Source organism: Filicampus tigris, chromosome 13 (assembly GCF_054856515.1).
Source record: "Filicampus tigris isolate MCC_2025a chromosome 13, RoL_Ftig_1.0, whole genome shotgun sequence".
NCBI lineage: Eukaryota > Metazoa > Chordata > Actinopteri > Syngnathiformes > Syngnathidae > Filicampus > Filicampus tigris.
Window position 1 is genome coordinate 16,842,022 of NC_141229.1, and position 22,928 is coordinate 16,864,949.

General features: G+C 42.0%; 2 protein-coding genes and 1 long non-coding RNA gene across 6 annotated transcripts in view; 1 reads left to right on the forward strand and 2 right to left on the reverse strand.

Moving 5' to 3' along the window:
• Nucleotides 1-5,255: 5,255 nt before the first annotated feature.
• LOC147137776 (uncharacterized) lies at nucleotides 5,256-7,162 on the reverse strand. The gene is made up of 2 exons (XR_015089309.1): nucleotides 6,755-7,162; nucleotides 5,256-5,838 (listed from the first exon to the last, which is right to left on the reverse strand). It is a non-coding gene; the product is annotated as an uncharacterized LOC147137776 (long non-coding RNA).
• A 519-nt stretch (nucleotides 7,163-7,681) lies between these two features.
• Nucleotides 7,682-21,519, forward strand: iars2 (isoleucyl-tRNA synthetase 2, mitochondrial). 2 transcript variants are annotated; one of them, XM_086048935.1, is made up of 24 exons: nucleotides 7,682-8,211; nucleotides 8,721-8,840; nucleotides 9,436-9,589; nucleotides 9,658-9,806; nucleotides 10,263-10,312; nucleotides 11,202-11,311; nucleotides 11,414-11,501; nucleotides 11,783-11,898; nucleotides 11,973-12,142; nucleotides 12,226-12,316; nucleotides 12,415-12,566; nucleotides 12,660-12,820; nucleotides 12,907-13,009; nucleotides 13,814-13,907; nucleotides 15,942-16,022; nucleotides 16,494-16,602; nucleotides 17,075-17,177; nucleotides 18,281-18,403; nucleotides 18,492-18,623; nucleotides 19,789-19,895; nucleotides 19,988-20,133; nucleotides 20,214-20,404; nucleotides 20,612-20,756; nucleotides 21,022-21,519. In XM_086048935.1, exons 1-24 carry the CDS (start codon nucleotides 7,945-7,947, stop codon nucleotides 21,165-21,167), a joined length of 3,108 nt encoding a protein of 1,035 aa, XP_085905061.1. In that variant the 5' UTR covers nucleotides 7,682-7,944; the 3' UTR covers nucleotides 21,168-21,519. The 2 variants fall into 2 exon arrangements, with proteins under 2 accessions (XP_085905061.1, XP_085905062.1); XM_086048936.1 differs by lacking the exon at nucleotides 15,942-16,022 and having other exon boundaries at nucleotides 7,699-8,211.
• Nucleotides 21,520-21,678: 159 nt separating this feature from the next.
• Nucleotides 21,679-22,928, reverse strand: part of rab3gap2 (RAB3 GTPase activating protein subunit 2 (non-catalytic)) — a 30,573-nt gene continuing 29,323 nt past the window's right edge. For all 3 annotated transcript variants that reach the window (XM_086048933.1, XM_086048934.1, XM_086048932.1), the window contains one exon: nucleotides 21,679-22,239. In XM_086048933.1, coding sequence (XP_085905059.1) covers nucleotides 22,087-22,239 — 153 coding nt within the window. In that variant the 3' untranslated portion in view covers nucleotides 21,679-22,086. The remainder of the gene's footprint in view (nucleotides 22,240-22,928) is intronic.

Sequence of the window (22,928 nt, forward strand, 5' to 3'; positions counted from 1 at the left end):
ACTATTCCAGTTTCTAACGTGCATCTGTTGATGATTCATTTTGAGTTTGTCTGTACATCGTAACAATCCCCCACCACTGGAAGTGTGAGAGCAAGAGGGTGAAAAAAACAATATTAGCTTGCTTTAAGTTCTCTAGAAGTGGAGCTTAATGACCGTGGGGACAATATGGGTCAGACGTGAGAAGCTCCGCATTAGAGTGTAAAGGGAGCTCAGATGAAATGAGCCATCCAATCACAGAGCTGGAAAGGTGCCTAAAAGAGAGTTTACAGAAATTAAATAATTAAATTACAGAAAGAAAATAACCTGCTCTCTGGTGACTGGTTCCAAATAACCCTTACCAGTTCCCTTGCTAATTGACACAAATATACTTACTGGTAAAATTAACATTTTAAATAAATATATGCATCTGTCTGAATGTGTTTGTTACTGCTTAGGACTAGTCCTTTTGCTGATCTTTGACTCTATTCATGTGTTCTACACTTATTGAAATAATGCCAGTGAACATTTATTTCTACTTATTTAAAATAACCTACCTTGTTCTCTCATAGTTACAATTGTACCTCTCCAAATCCCTAAATCCCAGCTCACAGTTGCTACATTTAGCTTGCTGGCTAAGTTTAGATAACTCCCATTGAGAGTAACACAATTCATGTACTGTATTTAATACCACTGTATTTAAAAGTAACGTTTTGCATTGGCTGGGAGACTGGTTAATCCAATTAAGACTAGATTGTTCCACTTTTTAGGGCAGCTTTCTTTAGTCGACAATTAACCATCCATCCATTATCTATATCGTTTATCCCCACAAGGGTCGCGGGGAGTGCTGGAGCCTATCCCAGCTGTCTTCGGGCAGTAGGCGGGGGACACCCCGAATTGGTTGCCAGCCAATCGCAGGGCACACAGAGAAAAAACAAACATCCGTACTCACAATCACACCTAGGGGCAATTTAGAGTGTCCAATCAACCTACCATGCATGTTTTTGGAATGTGGGAGGAAACCGGAGTACCCGGAGAAAACCCACGCAGGGAGGCCAAAGCCGGGATCGAACCCATGACCTCTGAGCTGTGAGGCAGGCATGCTAACCAGTCGGCCTCTGTGCCACCCGACAATTAACCACACAAGTTTAATTAGTTTAATTCAGACAGAGAAATCATTGTTGCTACATGCACACACTTATTACTGTATTAGATTCAAGCAATTGCAGGGACACCTTTATGATCTACTACTGAAACAGGATACATACAGGAAGAACCATCTGCATCAAAAGGTCTACCTGATCATTTTTGAGCATCAGGTTCATTTGTAATGCATAGTCTTATTGTGTCTTTTGGGATGTTAAGGGTGCACACTGCTGAAGTAAGTATGAGGGAGTGTCTACAAATGGTGGTAAATTGTCATTTCCAAAAACTGAGGTAAATTACCGCTTCCTGTGTGACAAATAACTCACATGCATGCTGCATCAAAAGCAGGTCATGCAAAACTTTATCTGCAGCAAACTAGCAGCAGGGTCACAAATGATTGCCCTCTCTGCTTGAATTTGGCCATGTTTCATGGAAATGTTTTTGCTGTCTTATCTCATATTGGGGTATGTCGAATGTGATAACTGCCTCAAACAAAGTTGACGGGCCCGCTGAAGCATCATGCCATGCAAGCATTCAAGACATGGTGCCGCTACCTGCTCACTGATTTGTCGCTAATGTTGAATAGCTAGAGAAATACAAATAGTGCTCACATTTACACAAGGGTGAACTCAGTGTAGCTCAAGATAAGATAAATCCTTGCTTTCAGTTTCAGTAAACTGAAAGCACGAGGGCACATATGGCCGCGACAAAGGGTTCTTTACAATTGTGAAGAAGAAAAAAGTCGTGTGTTAGATCAAGCAACAGTCTTATTCAAAATCATTCTTTAAATCATTCTAGGGCCTATCCCAGCTGATGTCAGGCAAAAGGCATGACTACACCCTGGACTTGTCTTCAATTACAGAACCTGATTTAATTCACTGAAGTCAAAAATACACTTGAGTCTAAACAATTTAAGTCATTGTGCTTGTATAGTTTAGAGAGGTTACAAATTGCAATTTCATCCAATTTGGATATACACTAGTAATCCTAATCCATAACTAGTGCATAGAGAGTCCATGAGTTAATAGGTTCCTAGTGACATTCTGTAGACAAAAGTATTGGGACACCTTGCCATTATGCTGCTGTCAGGGTGAAGTCTCCTATGTCCAAATGTGGCTTATTTCAAGGGTGGCCAATTAATTTTGCAAAGGGGCCACATGACGAACTAGAACGCTTGTCGAGAGCCAAGCCAACATGCTAACCTCAATTTTTGTATGCTATTTTTAATGTTTTTAGAAAAAGCATATTGTCTTGCTTCAATAAATTATGTGTGTATTGTTGAATTGGGGAATACAAATTATAAACAAAATTATAAAAGGTTATTATAATCACATCTTTACACTTTAAAAAAAATGATAACAATTTTGTGCACCAACCACAATCTCATATTAGATGTTAGTCAGGACACCAAAATAGATAAGTAGGAAGTATAATAGTATTGACAGTGATGCATTATGGTAAGTACGGTATAACAGTAGATTTGTGTACAGTATGTGTGACACTGAAAAATAAAGTGTAGACAGCGACCAGCCACAAATTAATGACTTGCACAATACCCTGTATTCACTGTAATGATACCCACTAGAGCCCAAATAATAAGGGATTTTTGGGGCTGATGCCGACACTGATTGGGGGGACTACACAAAAACATGATGATATCTGATATATTGGCCAAAGAAGCAGAGCATTACTCAATTAAAAGAGGAAACTTTAATAATTAATAACACTGTCAAGTTAAGGACTGCAAACTGTACAGCAGTCTTATGTTTGACCATGGTGGACATTGGGAATTTTGCTGCACAAATGTTTGTTTAGGGTGGCACGGTGGACGACTGGTTAGCACCTCCGCCTCACAGTTCAGAGGTCGTGGGTTCGATCCCGACTCCGGCCTCCCTGTGTGGAGTTTGCATGTTCTCCCCGTGCCTGCGTGGGTTTTCTCCGGGTACTCCGGTTTCCTCCCACATTCCAAAAACATGCATGGTAAGTTGATTGGACTCTCTAAATTGCCCCTAGGTGTGATTATGAGTGCGGATGTTTGTCTCTGTGTGCCCTGCGATTGGCTGGCAACCAATTCAGGGTGTCCCCTGCCTACTGCCCGAAGACAGCTGGGATAGGCTCCAGCACGCCCCGCGACCCTTGTGAGGATAAGCGGTATCGATAATGGATGGATGGATTATCAGGCCAAATCTTCTTGGCCTTCTTCCCTCCACCGTGCAGGAAATAAGAACGTTGCTAACATTGGGACCACTGTTGGCATTTTTGCTAGCCTTGAGGGGTTGGAAAAGTATAGGCTAAATGTCACTAAATTGGCAACACCCCAGAAAAGTCGTAGCTTGCTCTTCCTTCTTCGCTTGTACTAGTTTTCCACAGGTGTGCAACTGAAATAAAAGCACACATTTCAAAATAAAAGCACACATTTCAAAATAAAAGCATTGTCAAATGTACATTTTACTTTGACAGTGGACACACTGTGAGTACCTGTCTGTGGGCTGGCCGTACTTTGCCCAGGTCAGGCTTATTTCATTAATTTATGCAAATCTATACTATTGGTCAGTCCCCATTTGGGTCTTTTATCGATATAAAGTACAAAGTATTAACCATTTTCAAGTGTTGAAAATAGCTTGAGAACTTTAACAATACAATATTTGATTTAAAAAAAAAACAACTTTTAAAAAATTTTTTTTACAACCTGCGTTGTAAATTCAAAAGGTGTTTAGTGGCAAAGCAAAGTGGAAAAGAGCTTCGAGTGGTCACACTCTGTTGGTCAACTAAAACAGAAGTCTTGTCTCCATCTGACCACACTCGGGCAGCATTCAAGAGTTGCTACCGAGCTGCAGGAATGTGACCGCAGCTGCAGCAAGGTCCAAAAGTCGTCGTTCTCACCTTAAAATTTTAAAAAGCCAGAGGAGAAACCTGCGTGTAATAGTGGGAACTGTAGCACCAGGAAGTAAGACGAAGGAATGAGGGATGGGGGCTATTTGGCATACATGCCAATGAAGCCTTTTGTTTAGAAGATAAGATGAGCTGGACAATGCAGCCATTGTCCAAAAATGAGGGTGGAGGCAATTCCCACACAAAACCAAACCAAGGGGGAGTCCAGAGAATTTCATGTGTCACTCTTAGAAAGAGCCCCTTTGAAGGTCCAAGAAGCAGGTGGAGGCTGGATTGGTCAGTGTATGAATTATTCACCTGCTGAAAGTCAATTATTGAGCTTCACATGTTGACGGCCTCCATTGTGTTGTATTATCCCCATTTGTTATGGGGACTGTGTCACTATAGCGACCTCACAGACCTATTCATTTAATGTTTACCCAAGTTGCACAGGCCTGAAGGGGACGTTCCAAGTTGGCGCCATTAATAATATAACTGTTAGCATTTAGGCTCATTTCAAGGTTGACACTAGTTGTACCAAATATGAAAATTCAGTGCAGTTCTAAAGGATTCTCAATTGAACACCTGGCATTTGTCCATCAAAATACACCAAGGCTAAAATAAAAATGTCGCACTGTGGTCCCAATCACACTGTAACTTCTGGGTAATGGTTCTGTCTCATGTTAATGCTTAGTACAACTCTTACCACGATGGCCAAGGATTGAAAAAGACCAACTACTTCAGTGTTGTCAAAGAAGTCTGGAAATGTATATTACAACCTTTCCTAACCCCTCCTCTAGAGGGTACGTTTTTACCTTTTTTTTTAAAAAAATAAGGAAAAAAAACATTTGAGTTCAGTTAGCCTAGCTTCTACTGCTCATTGCATTTTCTGGCAGTCTGGTTTGGGGGTAATGTCAATGGTGATGTGGGCTGTTGATCTTTAGTACACCACCCATAAGAGCAGCAAGCACATTTGTCATGAGTCTCCCATTTAATGGTTAAGTAAAAGTGGGACATGGCCAAAGAAAGACCTTCGACAGCTTAAGGTACTCAATTTCTTCTCCATCTTATTAGCCCAGTTTCACTGGACTCAGTAAAGAGCTTTAACTTTGAACAATACACTTGTAATGATACCAGAGCTGTCCAAGTCCAGTTAAGCACCTTATACCAATTAAATTAGTTTCCAAATTAGTAAATGACGAGTTGTCTTCTAGTACCTGCCACAAAACCAAAGTTAAAAAAAAAAAAAAAAAAAGCCAAAGTCACCAACTTCAACGTTTATTGCATTTACAAAATAGTTCAAGACCTAAAAAGCACTCACAATTTCTTCAGAATTCAAAAGTACAAAGTTGAGCTTTACATTTTTTTAACTGGCATCCTTAAAAAAAAAAAAAGAAAAAGTGAGGGGGAAAACAAAAGAGGGTGTGGGGACATTCACTGGACATTAAGACAAAGACATCGCCCACTATTAGACAGCACACAGTGCTTTACTTCCTGGTGATAGTCCAGTCCATGCGGGACTCCCACAAAGACTTGCACTGCTTGACAAAAGAGCAGCAGCTGCACATTCAGAACATCGAACTCCAGGTGTCATCTTTGGCTAAACCAAGGGGCAAGGCTGTTGAACTCTTCTTTTGATGGCCAGTGAAGGAGCCATGAGTGCACTCATCAGCACCACCGACTGTGGAACAGAGGGGCCAAGGTGAGGGCCAGCGTCAGCAAGAGTGGGGCATTGATCCTGGAGCATGCATTCTTATCAGTCGTCTTGGCAGTGGTTGGCCTCAAGGTGGCTGCAGCCACAGTTGTATTCACAGAGCCAACTGTGGTGTTCTGGCCATGGACCACCTACAACACAAGCAGCCAAATAAAATTTAGGCTGCTTATAAACCCTACCAAGTCACAATATAGCTCTCGGCAGGGGTGTGGTGGGCTGGCACCACTGTGAAATTAAGAATACATTTAAAAATATATACACACATGTTCAAAGAAAAGGAGCTTTCAAAAACAGTTGGGTTAAAAAAAAAAAAAAAAGGACCGATCCACTACTTGCATCAGACCTGACTTTCTGGGTTGTTTTGCAGAAAACAACCAAAATGGGCAGTTTTGTACTAAACAACCTCAAAATTTGGGCTGTATTGAACAAAACGCAAGAAGGTGGGTCAAATTGACCCAATTTGTGGATCGGTCCACTTTTGAACCAAAATTGTGTTATTTTGAACCCAATTGTTTTTAGAGCTGATGTCTTTGCATTTCAGTGAAGACTTGTCCAAAGACTGATTTAGTTGCAGTTTCAACGTTTTTCCAGATTAAAAAAATTGTGTACCAGGGCTGGGATTGAATGTCTGAATTTTTAAAATAAAAAATACGTATCTAGGATTGAATGTGTTTTAATTTTGCGTTAATTCGACAAACACTGTTGCAAGAGAATTTCAGTGGAAGTCGTGCTCAAAACTAAATACTGTAGAGATACACCTTGATGGGTCTCAAATGGCAGTTTCGAGAGGTGGGTGGCAGCTCAGCTTTACATTGTTTTGCGCGCAGAGTCCTTATAAGTTTTGTCTCTGAGAAGAAGATAAAATGTCTGTTTTCCAACTTCGAAAAAAACCCCCACATTTTAAACTAACATGTTTCAAAGACATGCCTCGTTAACTACAATTTAACGCAATTCGTGTCAGCTTGTTAGAAACAAGGCCCCTCTGAGTAGAGTCGAACAATTTGTTAGTTAAACTACACATTTTAAAATAGTTTGTTTTAAACTTACCTGTGCTGAAAGTGCAAGAGCCACGAGGAGAACGCCAAAGAAAGCAACACACAGCTTCATCTTATTGGGAGTGTAACGAGACGTGAGCGTCTGAAAGCCAGTGAAGGTAGATAAGTGGCAAGAGGTAACGAAGCGTGGGCTCAGCCCGTATTTATACCCCAGAAGACGTCACGCAGCGATGCCTGCTGTGCACTGAGGTGCTGTCGGAAGTGTTCCGTTGATTCGATTTATTTATTTATTTTTTCATTTCCTTGTCTCATAAGAAGTTTGTGGTTGAATTGAAATTAATTATCAATTAAAGAAAAAAATGATGATGATAATGAAAAAAATATTTAAATGAAAGAAGTTCTACCTTAAAACAGTTTGACGGGCATACCCAAGACACTCTAGGATAATTACGCGTTTTATTCGCGGTTTTGTACGTAGTTTGTTTTGTGTGGCACTGCCTAACTCAAAACATTCGGGAGTAAAAAAACACGCACGCAACCTCAACCTCACATTTAATTGTTTTATTTGTAACACTAAACCACTCTAATCGTCCAACTTGGTACAAATGTAGGGCGGCACGGTGTACAACTGGTTAGCACGTCCACCTCACAATTCGTGTTCGTGTTCGATCCCGGCGCCGGCTTCCCGGTGTGGAGTTTGCATGTTCTCCCCGTGCCTGCGTGGGTTTTCTCCGGGTACTCCGGTTTCCTCCCACATTCCAAAAATATGCATGGTAAGTTGATTGGACTCTCTAAATTGCCCCTAGGCGTGATTGTGAATTCGGGGGTTCGTCTTTGTGTGCCCTGGGATTGGCTGGCAACCAATTCAGGGTGTGCCCCGCCTACTTCCCGAAGACAGCTGGGATAGGCTCCAGCACGCCCGCGACCCTTATGAGGATAAGCAGTACCTATAATGGATGGATGGATGGTACAAAAGTAGAACAGGTGAAAATTTAAGTAAATTCAATTTATTTAAGGCAATTGCTAAATAGTGCCCTCTTTTGGGTCGATGTGCGTACAACATTTGATCGAATTTATTTATTTTGACCGCATCGCTTTCCGTAGTTGTCCTGCTTTTTATTTCTTCCGGTAGAAACAAAGTCGAGTGCAGTGGACGCATTGAAGCGCCACAGGATTCTGTCACAACAGACAACACGGGAAAACAGTAGGCGTTTATTTCCTCCAAAGCTCTATTACACCTCAATGCTGCTGTGCCGTGTTTCGGTCGTAAGCCGGACGCTAACGAGATGGGGACGGAGGTCACACCGAGGAGGTGGCCTCCCCCACCGGTCCTTCTTGTGTAGCTCTAGTCGCTGTCATGGTGTTTCCGCGGGCGAGGGCAGTACTCAGTCCGCAGAGCCGGGCTCTGCTCAGGGATTATACCGGGACACCGTGCTCCTTCCCCGGACGGACTTTCCCATGAAACTGTCGGGACAGAAGCTGCTTGACAGAGAAATCGAGATTCAGAAGGTACGACCGACCAGCTTTGGATAAACCTTCAGTTCCAAAACCTTCCAGATGTTTGATGACTTCCTTGTTGACGGCATGACCTGGGATATATAGTACTAGAGTACTTTGGACCTGGCTTATTTGTGTTGATAATTGCAATATGACATTACGACACAATTTTAAATCAATTCATAGTGACGTGAGTTAACTTTCATCTATCTATCTATCTATCTATCTATCTATCTATCTATCTATCTATCTATCTATCTATCTATCTATCTATCTATACATCCATACATCCATACATCCATCCATACATACATAACGGAGTACAATATTATCATCTTAGAAGTCTAGAGTTTGACACCTGTGTCTTAGAACAGTTGCGTGTTTGGCGTCATTACAGTGAATTAACAATTGTATACCTATCTTGTGCATTTGGTTACACCCGCACACACACTGTTCATCAGACATTTTTTGTCACACCATCAGCTGTATGTTAAACATCTACATATGTGATTTGTTCATAGAAGTGTGGGTTTGCAAGTTTGTACACCTGGCAGAGTGAGCGGAAGGCCAAGAAGTTTTGCCTTCACGATGGACCCCCATATGCCAATGGAGACCCACACGTAGGACATGCACTAAACAAGGTCAACATTTTATGTCATTTTTTTTCTGTTGCTCACTGTCATAGTTAGGGATGGGTATCATTAAGATTTTGTTACTACTCTTAATCAAGCTGCTTATTGATGCAGTACTTTAATGATATTATCAGTCCTTTTTTTTTGTTTAGAAAAATATTAAAACAAATATTAGAATTTACACTGCTTTTTAAATTGTTGTTTTAATTTATGACTGATCTTGTCTTGCAGCTACAATGACATTAATGTAAATAAAATGTAAGAAAATAATTTACAGGAGCCAGTTTAGCGCTGGAGCTCAGTACCCATCCCTAGTCATAGCAGCTGACACGACCTGTATGGTAGAAAATCAAATGAGAAATTACTTCAAACCCAGTGTTGGTTGAAATAATTAACTGTATATTATGAATTAACTGTCCAGGCTTGAATTGTAAAAAGAGCTACAGAAGTCATGGTGTTTTACTGTACAGAAAATTAACATTAATAACAATTTGTATAAAAAAAATGTGCAATATATTCTTTTTGGTGTGATTGTTATGGATGTGATGGATGACAAAGAACTTTGGTACCATATCAATTCCAACTTTTCATTCCTTTGATCCAGATCCTGAAAGACTTCCATAACCGGTTTGAGATGCTGAGGGGCCGACAGGTCCACTACATCCCGGGCTGGGACTGCCATGGTCTTCCTATTGAGCTGAAAGCTCTGGGCGAGCTGGATGCCGTGGATCTCAGCCCTCTACAGATCAGGCACAAGGGTAGGAAAGAAATGCCGGTGGCTCTGTAAACTTTCTGGGTTTGCTTCGTCATGTTGGTTTTCATGCAGCTCGTCAGTTTGCAAAGGAGGCCATAGAGCGTCAGAAGGCTGCTTTCCAGCGCTGGGGGGTGATGGCTGACTGGGACCAGTGCTATTACACCTATGATGGTGACTATGAGGCCGCTCAGCTTAAAGTGTTCCAGGAGATGCACAGCAAGGTGGGCTATTTTAGAAATATGAACATAGTTTTCTTACTTTTTCTCCTTTTTAAAAAAAATAATAAAACGTCCACACGCAGCTAAATTTGGCAAAATGGTGGGGTTGTGTATACTTGTGCAACCACCTTATTTTGCATTTTCTATTTTGTGTGCTTTTCCACCAAACACATTTAATTATTTTCATTTTGTTTGTACAATTTTTAGGTCCCATTGTTATTAGTGCTAGAGCTCTAGAGTGCTTGTATAAGAGCTAGAGATACTGGATTGATTGTGAAAACTTTGCCACATAGTGGCTTTATCTGCTTTGGTTATCTGGCAATGGTCAACCAATTAAATGCCCATTTCTGTATTTTCAATTGTAAGATTGGAGAGGAACAACAGCTTTTCTCTGCTCAATCCTGGGTTTGCTTAGGTTTCTACATTCAAGTGTATTCATTTCACTGTGTTGTCCCTTAGGGGCTCATCTATCAAGATTACAAGCCTGTTTTTTGGTCTCCGTCATCAAGGTATGAAGATATTTGTAGTATCATTTGCCACATGAACCCTTTGAAAATTGTTTATTAAAAGATGAACAAAAAAGCAGTGGTATAACTTGGAAGTGTCTTGTAAGATCAAAGCCTTTAGGCCTGTTGCACATCGAGCGATGCGGTTGAACCCGACTAAATGTCGCAGAGTGTGTGTGGGGTTCAGCCGCGAGTTTTGCTGCAATTCAGTGAACAACATCCCAGCTGTTACGGTCAATCCTAATGCCATGTTGTATTACTTGACTTTTGACAACCAGAATTAGCATTTTCAGGTACATGTGAGATTCAGCTGGCTGCCGGCATTGCCAGGCCGTACCAATGAAGTATAAATAAAGAATCTCTGTCATACAGTCAGTCACTAAATTGGGCCACTCAATGATTCACACACACTCTCCGTGTATTTCTTACCGGTTTCCTATCTGTGTGTTGTGTTTTACCCACAGCAGTCGGGGAAATTCACGTCTTACTTGAAAAATGCGTCATGTTGTTTGTGGTTAAAAAAACAAAAGAAGAGTATGTAGCACCTCCCGAAATGGTGGTGTTACTTTTTCCGTTTTGCGATTTCGTTAAATGTGCAAGGATCAATTGCTTGATGTGCGGCGGGAAGTTGCAGACTATTTGTATTTTTTTTTGCATTTGTCCGGTTGAGTCACTTTCGGTACTCTACGGGCCTTAGTAAGCGCCCAGTCCGATTGCTCCGATATCTTATTTGTATGGACTCTGAACATTTCTGATTATGTTTGTACCCGTTAACCATTTTTTCTTTCTGTGGCATTTACTGTCTGTAACAGCATATCGCAGCATTGGAACCCATTTTTTTAAGCACAGCCTCTATTTTCTTGAGCCAATCATTTCATGCCTGTGCTGTTAGAACTGCCTTAGCTGAGGCAGAACTGGAGTACAACCCCGAGCATCTGAGCAAAACCATCTACGCCACGTTCCCGCTGGTCACACTGCCGCCTAAGATAGCATCTAAAGCCGGTAATGCGAACATTCGCGTGTAGAAAACACCATTGTTTGCCTTGGGTGGATTATCGCTTCAAATGTCTTTGAATTTTTGTTTTGATATTTGTGAATCTGCAGGTCAGGGTGATGTTTGTGTTTTGGTGTGGACCACGCAGCCTTGGACTATCCCCGCTAACCAGGCGGTCTGCTACATGCCAAATGCCCAGTAAGCAGCAGCTCTCAACCTCCTGCATGCACACATGTTCCTGTAACTGCGACTGTAACTTGTTATTGGTGCTGAAGACATTTCGAGACGTGTTTATAAAGTGCTTTGTTACAGCTGCAGCTGTTGTGAAACGCACTATATAAATAAAGTTGTATTGTATAATTGCTTTTATTGTGAAGCCACGCGAATGGAAATAGTTTCACTGTGACTAAAACGCGGGGGAAAAATGTGTGGAGTTACAAACAACGTTTAACAATTTTGATGGTGTAATGTATTTACAGGTACTCTGTGATGAGGAGGACAGACAACTCTCAACTGCTCTTAATGGCCACCGAGCGCTCTGTCAGTATGGCAGCAGTGTTGGGAACAGAGCTGGAGAGTGTCGCCACCTTCACTGGTAACCTTAGACACACACTTAAGTTGTCAACAAAAGGAACAATCACACACGAATGTCCGGTATCCCAACAACAGGATCAGAACTAGAGGGTGGGATCTGCAATCATCCCACTATTCCTGACAAGAAAGTGCCACTCTTGCCCGCCAATCATGTGACGATGGCAAAAGGAACAGGATTGGTCCACACAGCACCAGCACACGGCATTGAGGATTACAGCGTGGCTTCTCAGTTTAAACTCCCGGTGGTACGTTCTACTTAGTGAGGCAACTTCGATGAGAAAAGGCGAAAATGCTTGGCGCGGATTCAGCCCTTGTGGTTCTATTGAAGGAGTGTATGGTGGACGAGGACGGCAAGTTCACAGAGCTGGCAGGGCCAGAGCTCCAGCGTCTATCTGTGTTTAAAGAAGGCACCGAAAAAGGTACTGAGAAAATGTGCCCCCAAAGAATGGTAGCGTTCTCTTGGTTGTCTGACACCAGGATGACATGCGTTTCCTCTTCCTCCTTGTACACGCGTCAGTGATCTGCATGCTGAAGGAGTGCGGGGCTTTGGCAAAAGAAGAGGATTGCGTTCATAGTTACCCGTATGACTGGAGGACGAAGCAACCTGTTGTTATCCGGCCCAGCAAACAGTGGTTTATTAACACAGGCTCACTCAAGGACAAGGCAAAGGTCAAGATTTGTGAATTGCCTTCACTCTGTGTTGGGGCACATAAGCATTGTCTGTTCTGGTGTAAAAAGAGCTGCGTGTGTGTGTGTGTCCAGGATGCGCTGCAAAAGGTTCGCGTTTTGCCAGAGTCAGCACGCAGCAGCCTTGTGTCCATGCTGGACAGACGCACTTACTGGTGCATCTCACGACAGCGCAGCTGGGGAGTCCCCATCCCGGTCTTCTACCACCGAGAGACCGGCGAGGCGCTCATCAACAAGTAATGTTGTGGACAAAATAAGCAGCATTATGAAATACAAAAAGTTTGAACGTGTATTGTGGTGCCTGCCTTTCCTGCCTGTGCAGACACACTGTGTCCCATATAGCTACTCTCTTCAAGGAAAAGGGCAGCGACTGTTGGTGGGAGCTTCCGATCGACACTTTACTGCCAGCAGATGTGCTCAAAAAGGTGCGTGCGTCAAAATGTGTGTACGCATCGGACACTTCATTAGGCACACCTGTATGGTTAAATGACATCCAGGGCAAGAGCTTGATCACAATTCTTTCTTAGTTGTTTGTCGAAAAGTAGTGAGCGATTGATAGTCACTAGAAAAGCAATATTTTCCATGATTCATTGTGCCAATACCGAAAAATGATTTTCCATTTCCAGGGTTTTATTTCAATTTTGGCACTAGACAAATTCAGGAGTTGTATTTTTTTCCTTTAATTGTAAGCAGAACAACACATCACAACATGGCTGGACATAAAGGGCTTTGCTTGTATTTTTGTAAAATACATTAAACTTGGACTCAAACTGAAATTGATTATCATTCAGTAAATAATTGCAGATCGCAGAACAATAAAATGTTATTCAATGTGTTTTTTTATTCCAATATTTATTATGTAAGTTCCACCATCTGAGCTTAAAATCCAGTATGTTGTCATTTACAGCAGTGTCGAGTAGTGTTTGGAAGCTATTTTTCTTTTGACGGACAAGTGAACTATATAGTCCGCTGTATAAAAATCCATATACTGTTTATTGATTAGGGAGTAAGAAATGGCTTTTAAAGAGGCAGTAATGCTCAGTTGGAAACATGAATTTATTAACCTTATGTTTTTGTAGCTTCAGTGGTATGGTGTAGTTTGCACTGGAAGGTAATGAGAGATACTGTATTTGTGTCAGTCCAGAGCGGTTCTCTACTCTTATCGCCATTTTCACTCTTCTTATGATTGGTTAGTGAATAAGTTGTTCACTGTTTTATGTCCTAATCAGAGCAAAGCAGGACCAGTAACTGATTATGTCCGTGGAGAGGACGTGCTTGACATCTGGTTTGACAGCGGAGCGTCATGGGCGGCAGTCCTAGAAGGTAAAACTCATTATCTCATCAGCTACTAGCTTTTAAGATGCAAAGCTACCTGGTGTTGGTATACTAGTCATATCTTTTTCTAGAGTAATATCACAACAGATAATGTCACCAATCCTGCCGCAGTACTATGAGATTGCATGATTTTAAACACTGAACTTTTATTTAATGTTGTGTAAAGAGGTTAATGGGGGTCAGGGGCACCTCTGGGGATGCCGCGATTCCTTCAGCACCGCCGCCATCAGTTAATATTCAATTAGCTGACATTTCATTAGGTAACCTATCAACATGGTAAGAAAATGCAATACTGCAATAGAAGTTCTGCCTAAACAATAAAAATGCCCCATTATGATGGAAAGGTCCATAATAAAATCACAAATCACAAGGTGGTCTTTGGTTTAGTTCCGTTAGTTCTCTGGTTTGAACTCAGTGGTAAAAGTCATTATTACAGTACAATATTAGTATGAAAATCAAGAAAAACAATCCAGTGAAAAACAGTTAGTGGAGCTGTAACTTCTTCTTCCACTTCTGCTGTCCCAGAAATGCCGGTAACTCTGTGATCTGCTGCCCCTCTGTTGTTTAACAATGTGTTTAATTGTTTTTTGTTTACAGTAGTGTTGGACTTTTCTGCCCTGTAAAAGAGGCATTTTCAAAACAATTGTGATTTTCACACACCCAGTGTAACTTGGATTTCCCCTCGAGAGGTCAAAATTTCCATATTGAATTAAAAAAAAACCCAGATTGGGCTCATACCTTAAACTTGCCATATTGACTACGGCCACTTGGGGGCAACAATTACAATTGAATACAGTAAACGTGATGCAAAGTTAAACTGCTAGTATTCTAAATGGCTCTTAGGTGAACGTGAGGAATTTGTTCTACTTCACCTTTTAAAATACTGCAAAGCAATCATGAGTAGCCAGAGATGGGCACTTAACCATTTTTTGCCAGTCCGTCCTCCGCCTGCGACCTGGGTACCCTTCTGTTCTCATCCCTCCATCCTTATTCATAAAAGTAATCGTTCTCCACCCCCATTCGTCCTCGATCTTTTAAAGCGCTTCCGCCCTTACATTCCATCAGTCCGCCCCCAACCCGCTGCCCCCCCCAAAAAGCATTTGTGCACTCATGAACATTATTTAAAGCTCATCAGCTGGCTAATTTCCTTTGCACATCCTCTTACCAGCGGGGAATATCATGAGCAGATTGAATTGTTTACAACTGTTTCACCAACATAGCATTTAGCTGTCATTAGACCGGAGCCCGCCAGATTGCTTTATAATGCAATACTATTGCTTTTTATTGCCAAACGTTTGCGTTATAATGCAACACGTTTTCAGTTTTTATTGTGTTATTTCGCAATAAAATAATTATTGCAAAATAATGCAAGGTTATTTGAAGAGGAAACAAAAGACTTCCACTTCCGGGTTGTTTAAGTGTACATCGGGGCTGACAGAGATTTTTACGCTATAGAGATGTCCCAGACAAGGACAAACTTCGCATGCAAAGGGGTAAGGTATGAAATTAAATGTTAAAAAAAACTAAATTGCTATCCACCTTTTTCCTACGTCCAATACATGCCTTATCTCGGATTACACACACAAGACAAGCTGGGCGTGTTTCTGTCAATCAGTGAAATGTCCTGTGGCATAATCCATGGTATTACATGTGTTGAACCACTAGAGGGCGGACAATGCCCGTGCAATGTTACTGCAAGGAACGCACGAGTGTTGTGCAGGTAGTTATTAAAGGCGGCTCCGTGGTATAGCACAAGAGAACTGTGGTCTTGTTTTTAAAACAACCCAACACAGCACTTTAATAGACAAATAGATGGATGGACGAAAACCCACTTCCGTCCTTGCTTAGTCCGTCCTTTTCAAAAGACTTCCACTCCTCTGTCCGTCCACAAAATGAGCGTCCGTTCGGGACTGACGGAGCCCGCCAAGGGACATCACACTGTAAAAAGTCAATTTTCCATAACAAGCCTCTCCATAAAAGTTTGGTTAAAGTTGTCCAATGTCGGATTGTTGTCATTTTCAGAGGAGCTACAGGGAGACTCTGATGAGCCTGAGTCTCAGCTCAGCTGGCTCCCGGCGCCACTGCGCAAACCGCTGGTCACAGGTTGTTGGACCAATTTGCTTCATGGTCGACACACGGCCGGCTGTTTTCCTTTTGCAAGGCCCTTGCTCTCCTTGTCACTCCAAATGCTCGTCCTTCCTCTTTTGGGCCTTAGTTGCAGATGAGTGGTCCCACATTGGTTAATGGCCCCACCCTACTTTGCATGCAGGACTTCTCCTGCTTTTGTCCGCCGTTGGCAACAGCTGCACGTCTTTTCCAACAGTTTTCCGCGCAGACTGGTTGAGAATGAGGCAGTCTGCTGGTCTCATCCTGTGGTGTCATTTTTTCCCAATTGTCTCTGACGTGACATGTTAACAGCTTTTTGGTAGGCATTTGGTCAATCTGCTCACGGCTGTTGCCTTCTTTGATATTTCCACGTCCAGTGCTCTGTGGACAAGAACTAACAGAAAGTAACCCTGCGTTCGATGTTGTATTGCTGGCATGACATCGGGTCTCTTTTGATTTCCCCTAAAGAGACCGACTGCAGGGCAGACGCGTACGTGGAAGGGAAGGACCAGATCGGAGGCTGGTTTCAGTCGTCACTGCTCACCAGCGTGGCCGTCAGGAACAAGGCGCCTTACAAGTGAGTTTTTGCCAACATCAAAAGAGGCAATTACAAACCCTTTTTGGGGGTGACCATCAGTTACTTGAGGATATTTGCGGCAGGGCTCAAGTTTCGATTCCCCCGCCCCCATTTACTGTATCAGCTTCGTGTTCAACTAAACAGATTCTAATTTCACACTGAATGACTACATTTTGGAGTAAATTGAGAGATCATCATTATTTCTGTATACTGCAGTATATTTATTTGTTGTTACTTTTTTGTTTGGTGGTGTTTTTGATGTAAAATATGTGCCTTAGTTACATGACGCTTGCGAAACTCTGCTCGTGTGTGTAGTCTGCCACTCAAAATATAAATTTAGGTTATACTGTATACAGTACATTAAAAAAAAGAAAACAATAATGCAGTGATGCTTCAGTAAGAGGCGTGTCCAAAATTGTGCAATTTTAATATGATTCTGACAAAACAGTCACCTTACTGATTGTTTGAGCAGATCACTGGTGGTCCATGGGTTTGCGGTCAATGAGAAGGGAGAGAAAATGTCCAAGTCTCTCGGGAATGTTGTGGATCCGGATGCAGTCATCAATGGTGGGAAGGTAAAAACAAAAATCTAATCCTAACCCTTTTTTGAGGGCAGTTTGATCCTTGCACGCACATGTCTGTGACTTGAGTCCTGTAGCTCTGTTTACGTAAACAGCACACGTCTGCAAGGGACAGTGGTGGCACAAAATAGTCTTGAGAAATTGCCATACTATATTTGTGCGACTTCACTAAGGTCACCCAATTGTGATGTAGTCGAGTGTGGGTCTATATTCATTTGCACTGTTGGTATAAATAATGTATAATAGGTAGAGGGGTCCTTGCTTTACAGTGAATTTCTGCTCCTACTGTAATTTCCTGTGATTAGTAGGCATTTTCTTTCCCCAAAAATACATCAAAAATTATCCCGCCATATTGTACAAGGGTGGAGAAAAATTGTGAACATTTTGTAGATATTTCCCAGAATCAAGAGGTTTAAAAAAAAAAAAATGTTGCCGGTTAAAAAACGTACTCGATGATTATAATCATCATTAGCAGTAAATGTTCAGATTGCAGTTGATAAATACAAATATCCGCGGCTGCGAATGAGTTAAAAATATAATACAAAAATGTATAATTAAAAAAAATTATTCAGATAATGGATGTATGGATGATTAAAATGACTTTACCTGTACTTATTTTACCAGTGGTGGCATGTCAGTCCGTCAGTCATTATTCCGGTATTATTTTAGGCCAGCCAAGTCTGTCGTCGGCAACCACAGCCAGCAAAAAAAAAAGACACACACATAGAGACGTGATTGGTGAAATAAAAACAATATGTGACAATGACATTGCAGTCTGTGGGACCGAAAGATATACAGTTGCACTGTTTGTTTCAGGTTTTTTAACTCATGTCTGCTTGTGCTGCGTCTGCGTATGACGTCTTTATTACATTCTCCATGCCGATGGGCTGTCATCGCCACCGTTGGACTTGGAATAATAATGATGACTGACGGACTAATAGTCATTTGAACATCTCCTCCACATAGACCCTCACTTTACCCTGCCCCGTCATGTATGCTTTGGAATCCAAACTGCTTAGTCCATTTGGCAACAATGTGTTTCTTTGTCTTTGCTGCAGTTTTCCTGACTCAAGTTATTTGTCCTTCCACATTACCAGGAGGGCAGCATGCCAGCCTACGGGGCAGACGTGCTGCGATGGTGGGTGGCCGAGTCCAACATATTTTCCGAGGTTCAGATCGGACCTTCGGCCCTGAACTCGGCCCGAGACAACGTCAACAAGGTAGCGGTGCCATTGATTTTATACAACGTTGCACCGATTGCGTATTCCCCAAGCCTCCAATTAATTCGTTCTTCTTCATCTTTAACAGCTCAGAAACACTTTGCGGTTCCTGCTGGGCAACATGCACGGCTTTGACCCGCAGACTCAGGCAGTGGAGGCCAAAGAGATGATGTACATCGACCAGTACATGTTGCACCTGCTGCGCGAGTACAGCATGAAGGTAGTAACGCATAATCTGGACCGTTATCAGGCTTCTGCAAGGCTTGCTGACGAGCTGATCATTTGAATGAGGTGTGTCGGAGATGGGAGACATCTAAAAACAGGATGGATAGGGGCTCTCGAGGACCGGACTTGTGCACCCCTGTTCCAATTGTACCTTATGTTTATTTGATAGATTTATCGCGATTATGCTAGGTTCAGAGCGGACATGAAATAATCAGGTGGCGCCGCGTGTCTCGCTTGTTTTGTTCTCCATGCAACTAGAAGGGGTTCGCTTCGGGCGGTGGAGGCGAGCCTCAGACAGACGATTGAAGTCTGTTTGAATATTGCTAGTCAATCTGGTGAGCGGTGGTTGTGTTATTACTTTGGCTAATACTAAATGCTATCTTGGTTGATAGTTGTAACGTTGGAAACGCTCAGCTCGCGTTCGGTCTGACCACAGCATTAGTCTAGTTGGGTTATACTTCCCATGATTCTCACACGCGGAAGCAGGAAGTAGTTCGAGTTCCAGTATGACAAAAAAAGACACCTGGTAGCTATTAGATGTGGATAAAGATGACAGTGCGAATGTAATAGGAAGGAAAGACCACGAACTGAAAAGCCCACTTCCATCCATACATAGGGCGCGCCACAATACAAGGCACAGTCAAGTCTTGAGGAAAATTAAATGATTTTAAGTACACCTTATGGTCTGAAAAATATAATTGACAGATTTATTAATAAAATAATCATTAGTTGCAGGCCTAATTTTAAGTCGATGCTCTTTACTGACCATGGAGAAAATTACATTTTTATTTAAGAGCAAGACTCAGCAATATTACAAAGCTGGGTGGTATTAATGTACGTATATTATATTTTATATGATTAGTTATTGTTATATTACCATTACCATATTCCTGTCTGTCTATCTATCTATATAATACACACACAAAAAAACCATTTTTCATTTGCTGATCTCGTCTGAATTTATTCACATGTGCCAACTTGGTTTAGATGATTAGTTGTAGCACAGCAAATCATTTTGGGGTTAATTGAATGAGATTGGATAATTAGCCACAGCAGAGCTGATGATTTTTTACAGCACACTAATGTATATAGTACACTTGCCTTTGCAGAGGTCTGCACCCTACAGCTTTCCATTTGAATTGTAATCCATCTCTTTAAAGGTGACAGATGCGTACTGTGAGTTTGACGCTGGCCGAGTCATACGCCTCCTCCAAGCCTTCATGACCAGAGACCTCTCCAACTTTTATTTCAGCATCATCAAAGACAGGTCATGTTCTTTCATAAGCAGCTTTCATCGCTACCACTACTACACTGAAAGGCCCACAACTTTACTGTTGTTTTCTTACCACTTCCTACCAGGTTGTACTGCGATCCCGAGGACTCGCTGGGCCGAAGATCATGCCAGACGGTCTTGGAGGAGATTTTGGATGGGGTGACAAGATCCATTGCCCCCATCCTGCCTCATCTGGCTGAAGACGTGTTTGCTCATACACCAGGACATGCCGGTGAGTAAAACACGCTGCAAACAGTTTGGCTCGGCCGAGTCGGCCACCAGCCTGATATGTCTCCTTGGGGCCTTGTGCAGAAGAGGAGACGCTATTTAGGAGCGGCTGGATCAAATGCAGCTCTGTGTGGAGGCAACCCGGACTGGAGGAGGCGGTGGAGGGGGCGTGCGCCATCAGGGACTCCTTTTTATCCTCTATTCCTGGCAAAAATGCGGCCCAGTATGACCTCACCATCGCGATTGAGCCCGGGCTTCTGTTTGAGCTTATGGAGGTAAGACAAGACGAAAGGTAAACATAATCACGTGAGGATCTTTTTAGTCATTTTTTTCAGAGGCTATATTTTGTTTGTTGGTTTTCGGGATTGTTTTCTATATTTCGCCCCCATATTTAAATTGTATTTGTGAGCCATCCATTTTTTGTCATGGTCCTGATTAGGTCTTAATTTAACACGGAACACACTCTGGGCTTCACTTTTTAGTCTCTCCAAGAGGATCCCTCGTCCACTTCCTCCCAGCTCGTTGAGCTCATGATGGCAGCCAGGGTCAACCTGAGAAGCAAGGTGCCTCGTGACCTCCCATCTGACACCCTCATGAGCCACGGCACATTCCTCATCAACTTGGAAGGTGAGAGACCACACCGCAACCCTGTACCCAAAAAACAGTTATCCCACTGAGCGGCGAACATTTGCAAGTACATAATATGTATTCTCATCAGGGTTCGTTCAGGGATGCAAACATTCGCCAGAAAAAACACTTCAACTGTTTCTCACCGTTTGCAACCTTGAACGAACCCTGACGTGAACGCGCATTCGCTAACCTTTTAACAGTCGCAAATGTTCGTCCCTCAGTGGGATAGGGGCTTTCCTGATTGTACGTGATGTGTGCTCAGGTGGTGTTATTCGAGAGGAGACCAGCTACAGTATAGCAGCGGTGCCCACCTCCGCCGATCGATGCCCACGATGTCGACGCTACACTGCGGAGTCGCCAGACTGCCTGTGCCCACGCTGTCAGACTGTTCTCGCCAAATCACAGTAATGGGCCAAAAACAGCCCATCGGCATGGAAACTTGCTGGTTTTGTCCTCTCGCTGAGGAACCTGTCACCCTAAGAGCTTCTCAGAGACTTGAACACATCGTGCTAATGATGTTGAGGCGGTTTACTGTATTTATGATGGAATGCACTGACTGAAGTTGAGTCCAAAAGGGAGCCAGTCAAAGGGCTGTTTTAGTTTTGTGTATATAAGTGTGGAGGATGAATTCACTACAAAAGTGTCACTATGTGATCATGACTGCAGTACATGCGGCTTCTACCTTTCGGTTAATAAATCATGTGTGTAAATTGCACTTATATGCGGGTGAAAGTATATTAAAACAAATCCAGTTGTATAAGTGTGTTTGCTACTGATGAGAATGGGCAACAGTAGCATGTATGTCTGGACACTTTATTTTAGGTTGGGTTTTTTTTTCATTACAGAGAAAATGCTGTTCACTGAAGAAAAAAAAATTCAAACTTACTTTAAGAAATAAGACAAGCTGAATACCATAAAATTAGCTCTATTTTGTTTATTCTGTCAATTGGCAACGTGGCCACAGAACTACAGAATAAAAGGCTTACAGGCACTGTGAGTACAGAAGTGCTTGCATATATATTCATCCATTCATTATCTAAAATGCTTATCCACACAAGCCATTAAACAAGGTTCTTTCTCTTAATAATAACAGACATGAATGAAGATGAGGATCATTAACTCAAAAATCCAGAAGAATCATAAATTATGTACAAAAATATGAGATGTTAAAAAAAACGAAACAGTTAAACTCTATCAACATGTTTTGAATAAGAAACAAATTCCATGAGAAAATAAGGGAAATGCGGCCCTTTGTTTACTTAACTTTTTTTCCTTTGCGGAGCTCATGATGTGTTTTTCACATACTGAACTGTCAATGTCTGTTGAGTCAGTCTTCCGTGGTAAGGGCGTCCACCGCCTCCAAGAGGTGTAGTGCCAGGCTGTACTGGGCGTGGTTCTCTGGTAGCATCTCAATTATGTGGCTCACCAGCCTGCTGGTCTGATGGAGGGGCACTAGTGGGCACCGCAGCTCACTGGAGTCCTGCAAGACCACAGAGTACTTGAAAATTTTGCATCAGCATGCAGTCCTGACCAGGGCTTGGCAAACTTCTGCGCTCAGGGGCTACACTTGATTTTTTTAAAACAGTGAGCCAGGTCTTTTTTTTTTTTTATAATTATAAATACTTCATGGTCATTTTTAATCTCAATTAACATGTATATAAAAAAGGTTTAAGGTACAGAGGACTGCAGCATACTTGCATTTTACCACCTGCAAGTTCACACATTTGTGGATTTTTTCCCCCCCCAATATATTTATAACAATGTTTTTTAAATACTGTTTATGTCTGGGATGGGTGCACATTTTTTTGTGGGAAAAGCTTATTTCTGGTATATCCCCAATTACTCAAGAAGTATTTGGGTTGAAAAAAAATAATCAAGTCAAAGTTATTTATTTGAAGCACAATTCCACAATAGAGCTAACTTACTCAAAAGTGTTGGTGCATAACGTGCTCCATGTCAAAGCATTGGTCATGTCTTTCGGACAATTCAGGTTTTAACTTTAAACACGAAAGAAGTTTCCAATTCACCAATTCACTTTTCACCTCATCATCCACCTAGTCCTGTCAAAATAACACATTTTATAGGACGATATATTTTCCTAGAAGCCATCACAACGAATGATAGTATTGTAGATGATGTTTTTTCATGATAGTTAAATTAAGATTAGAG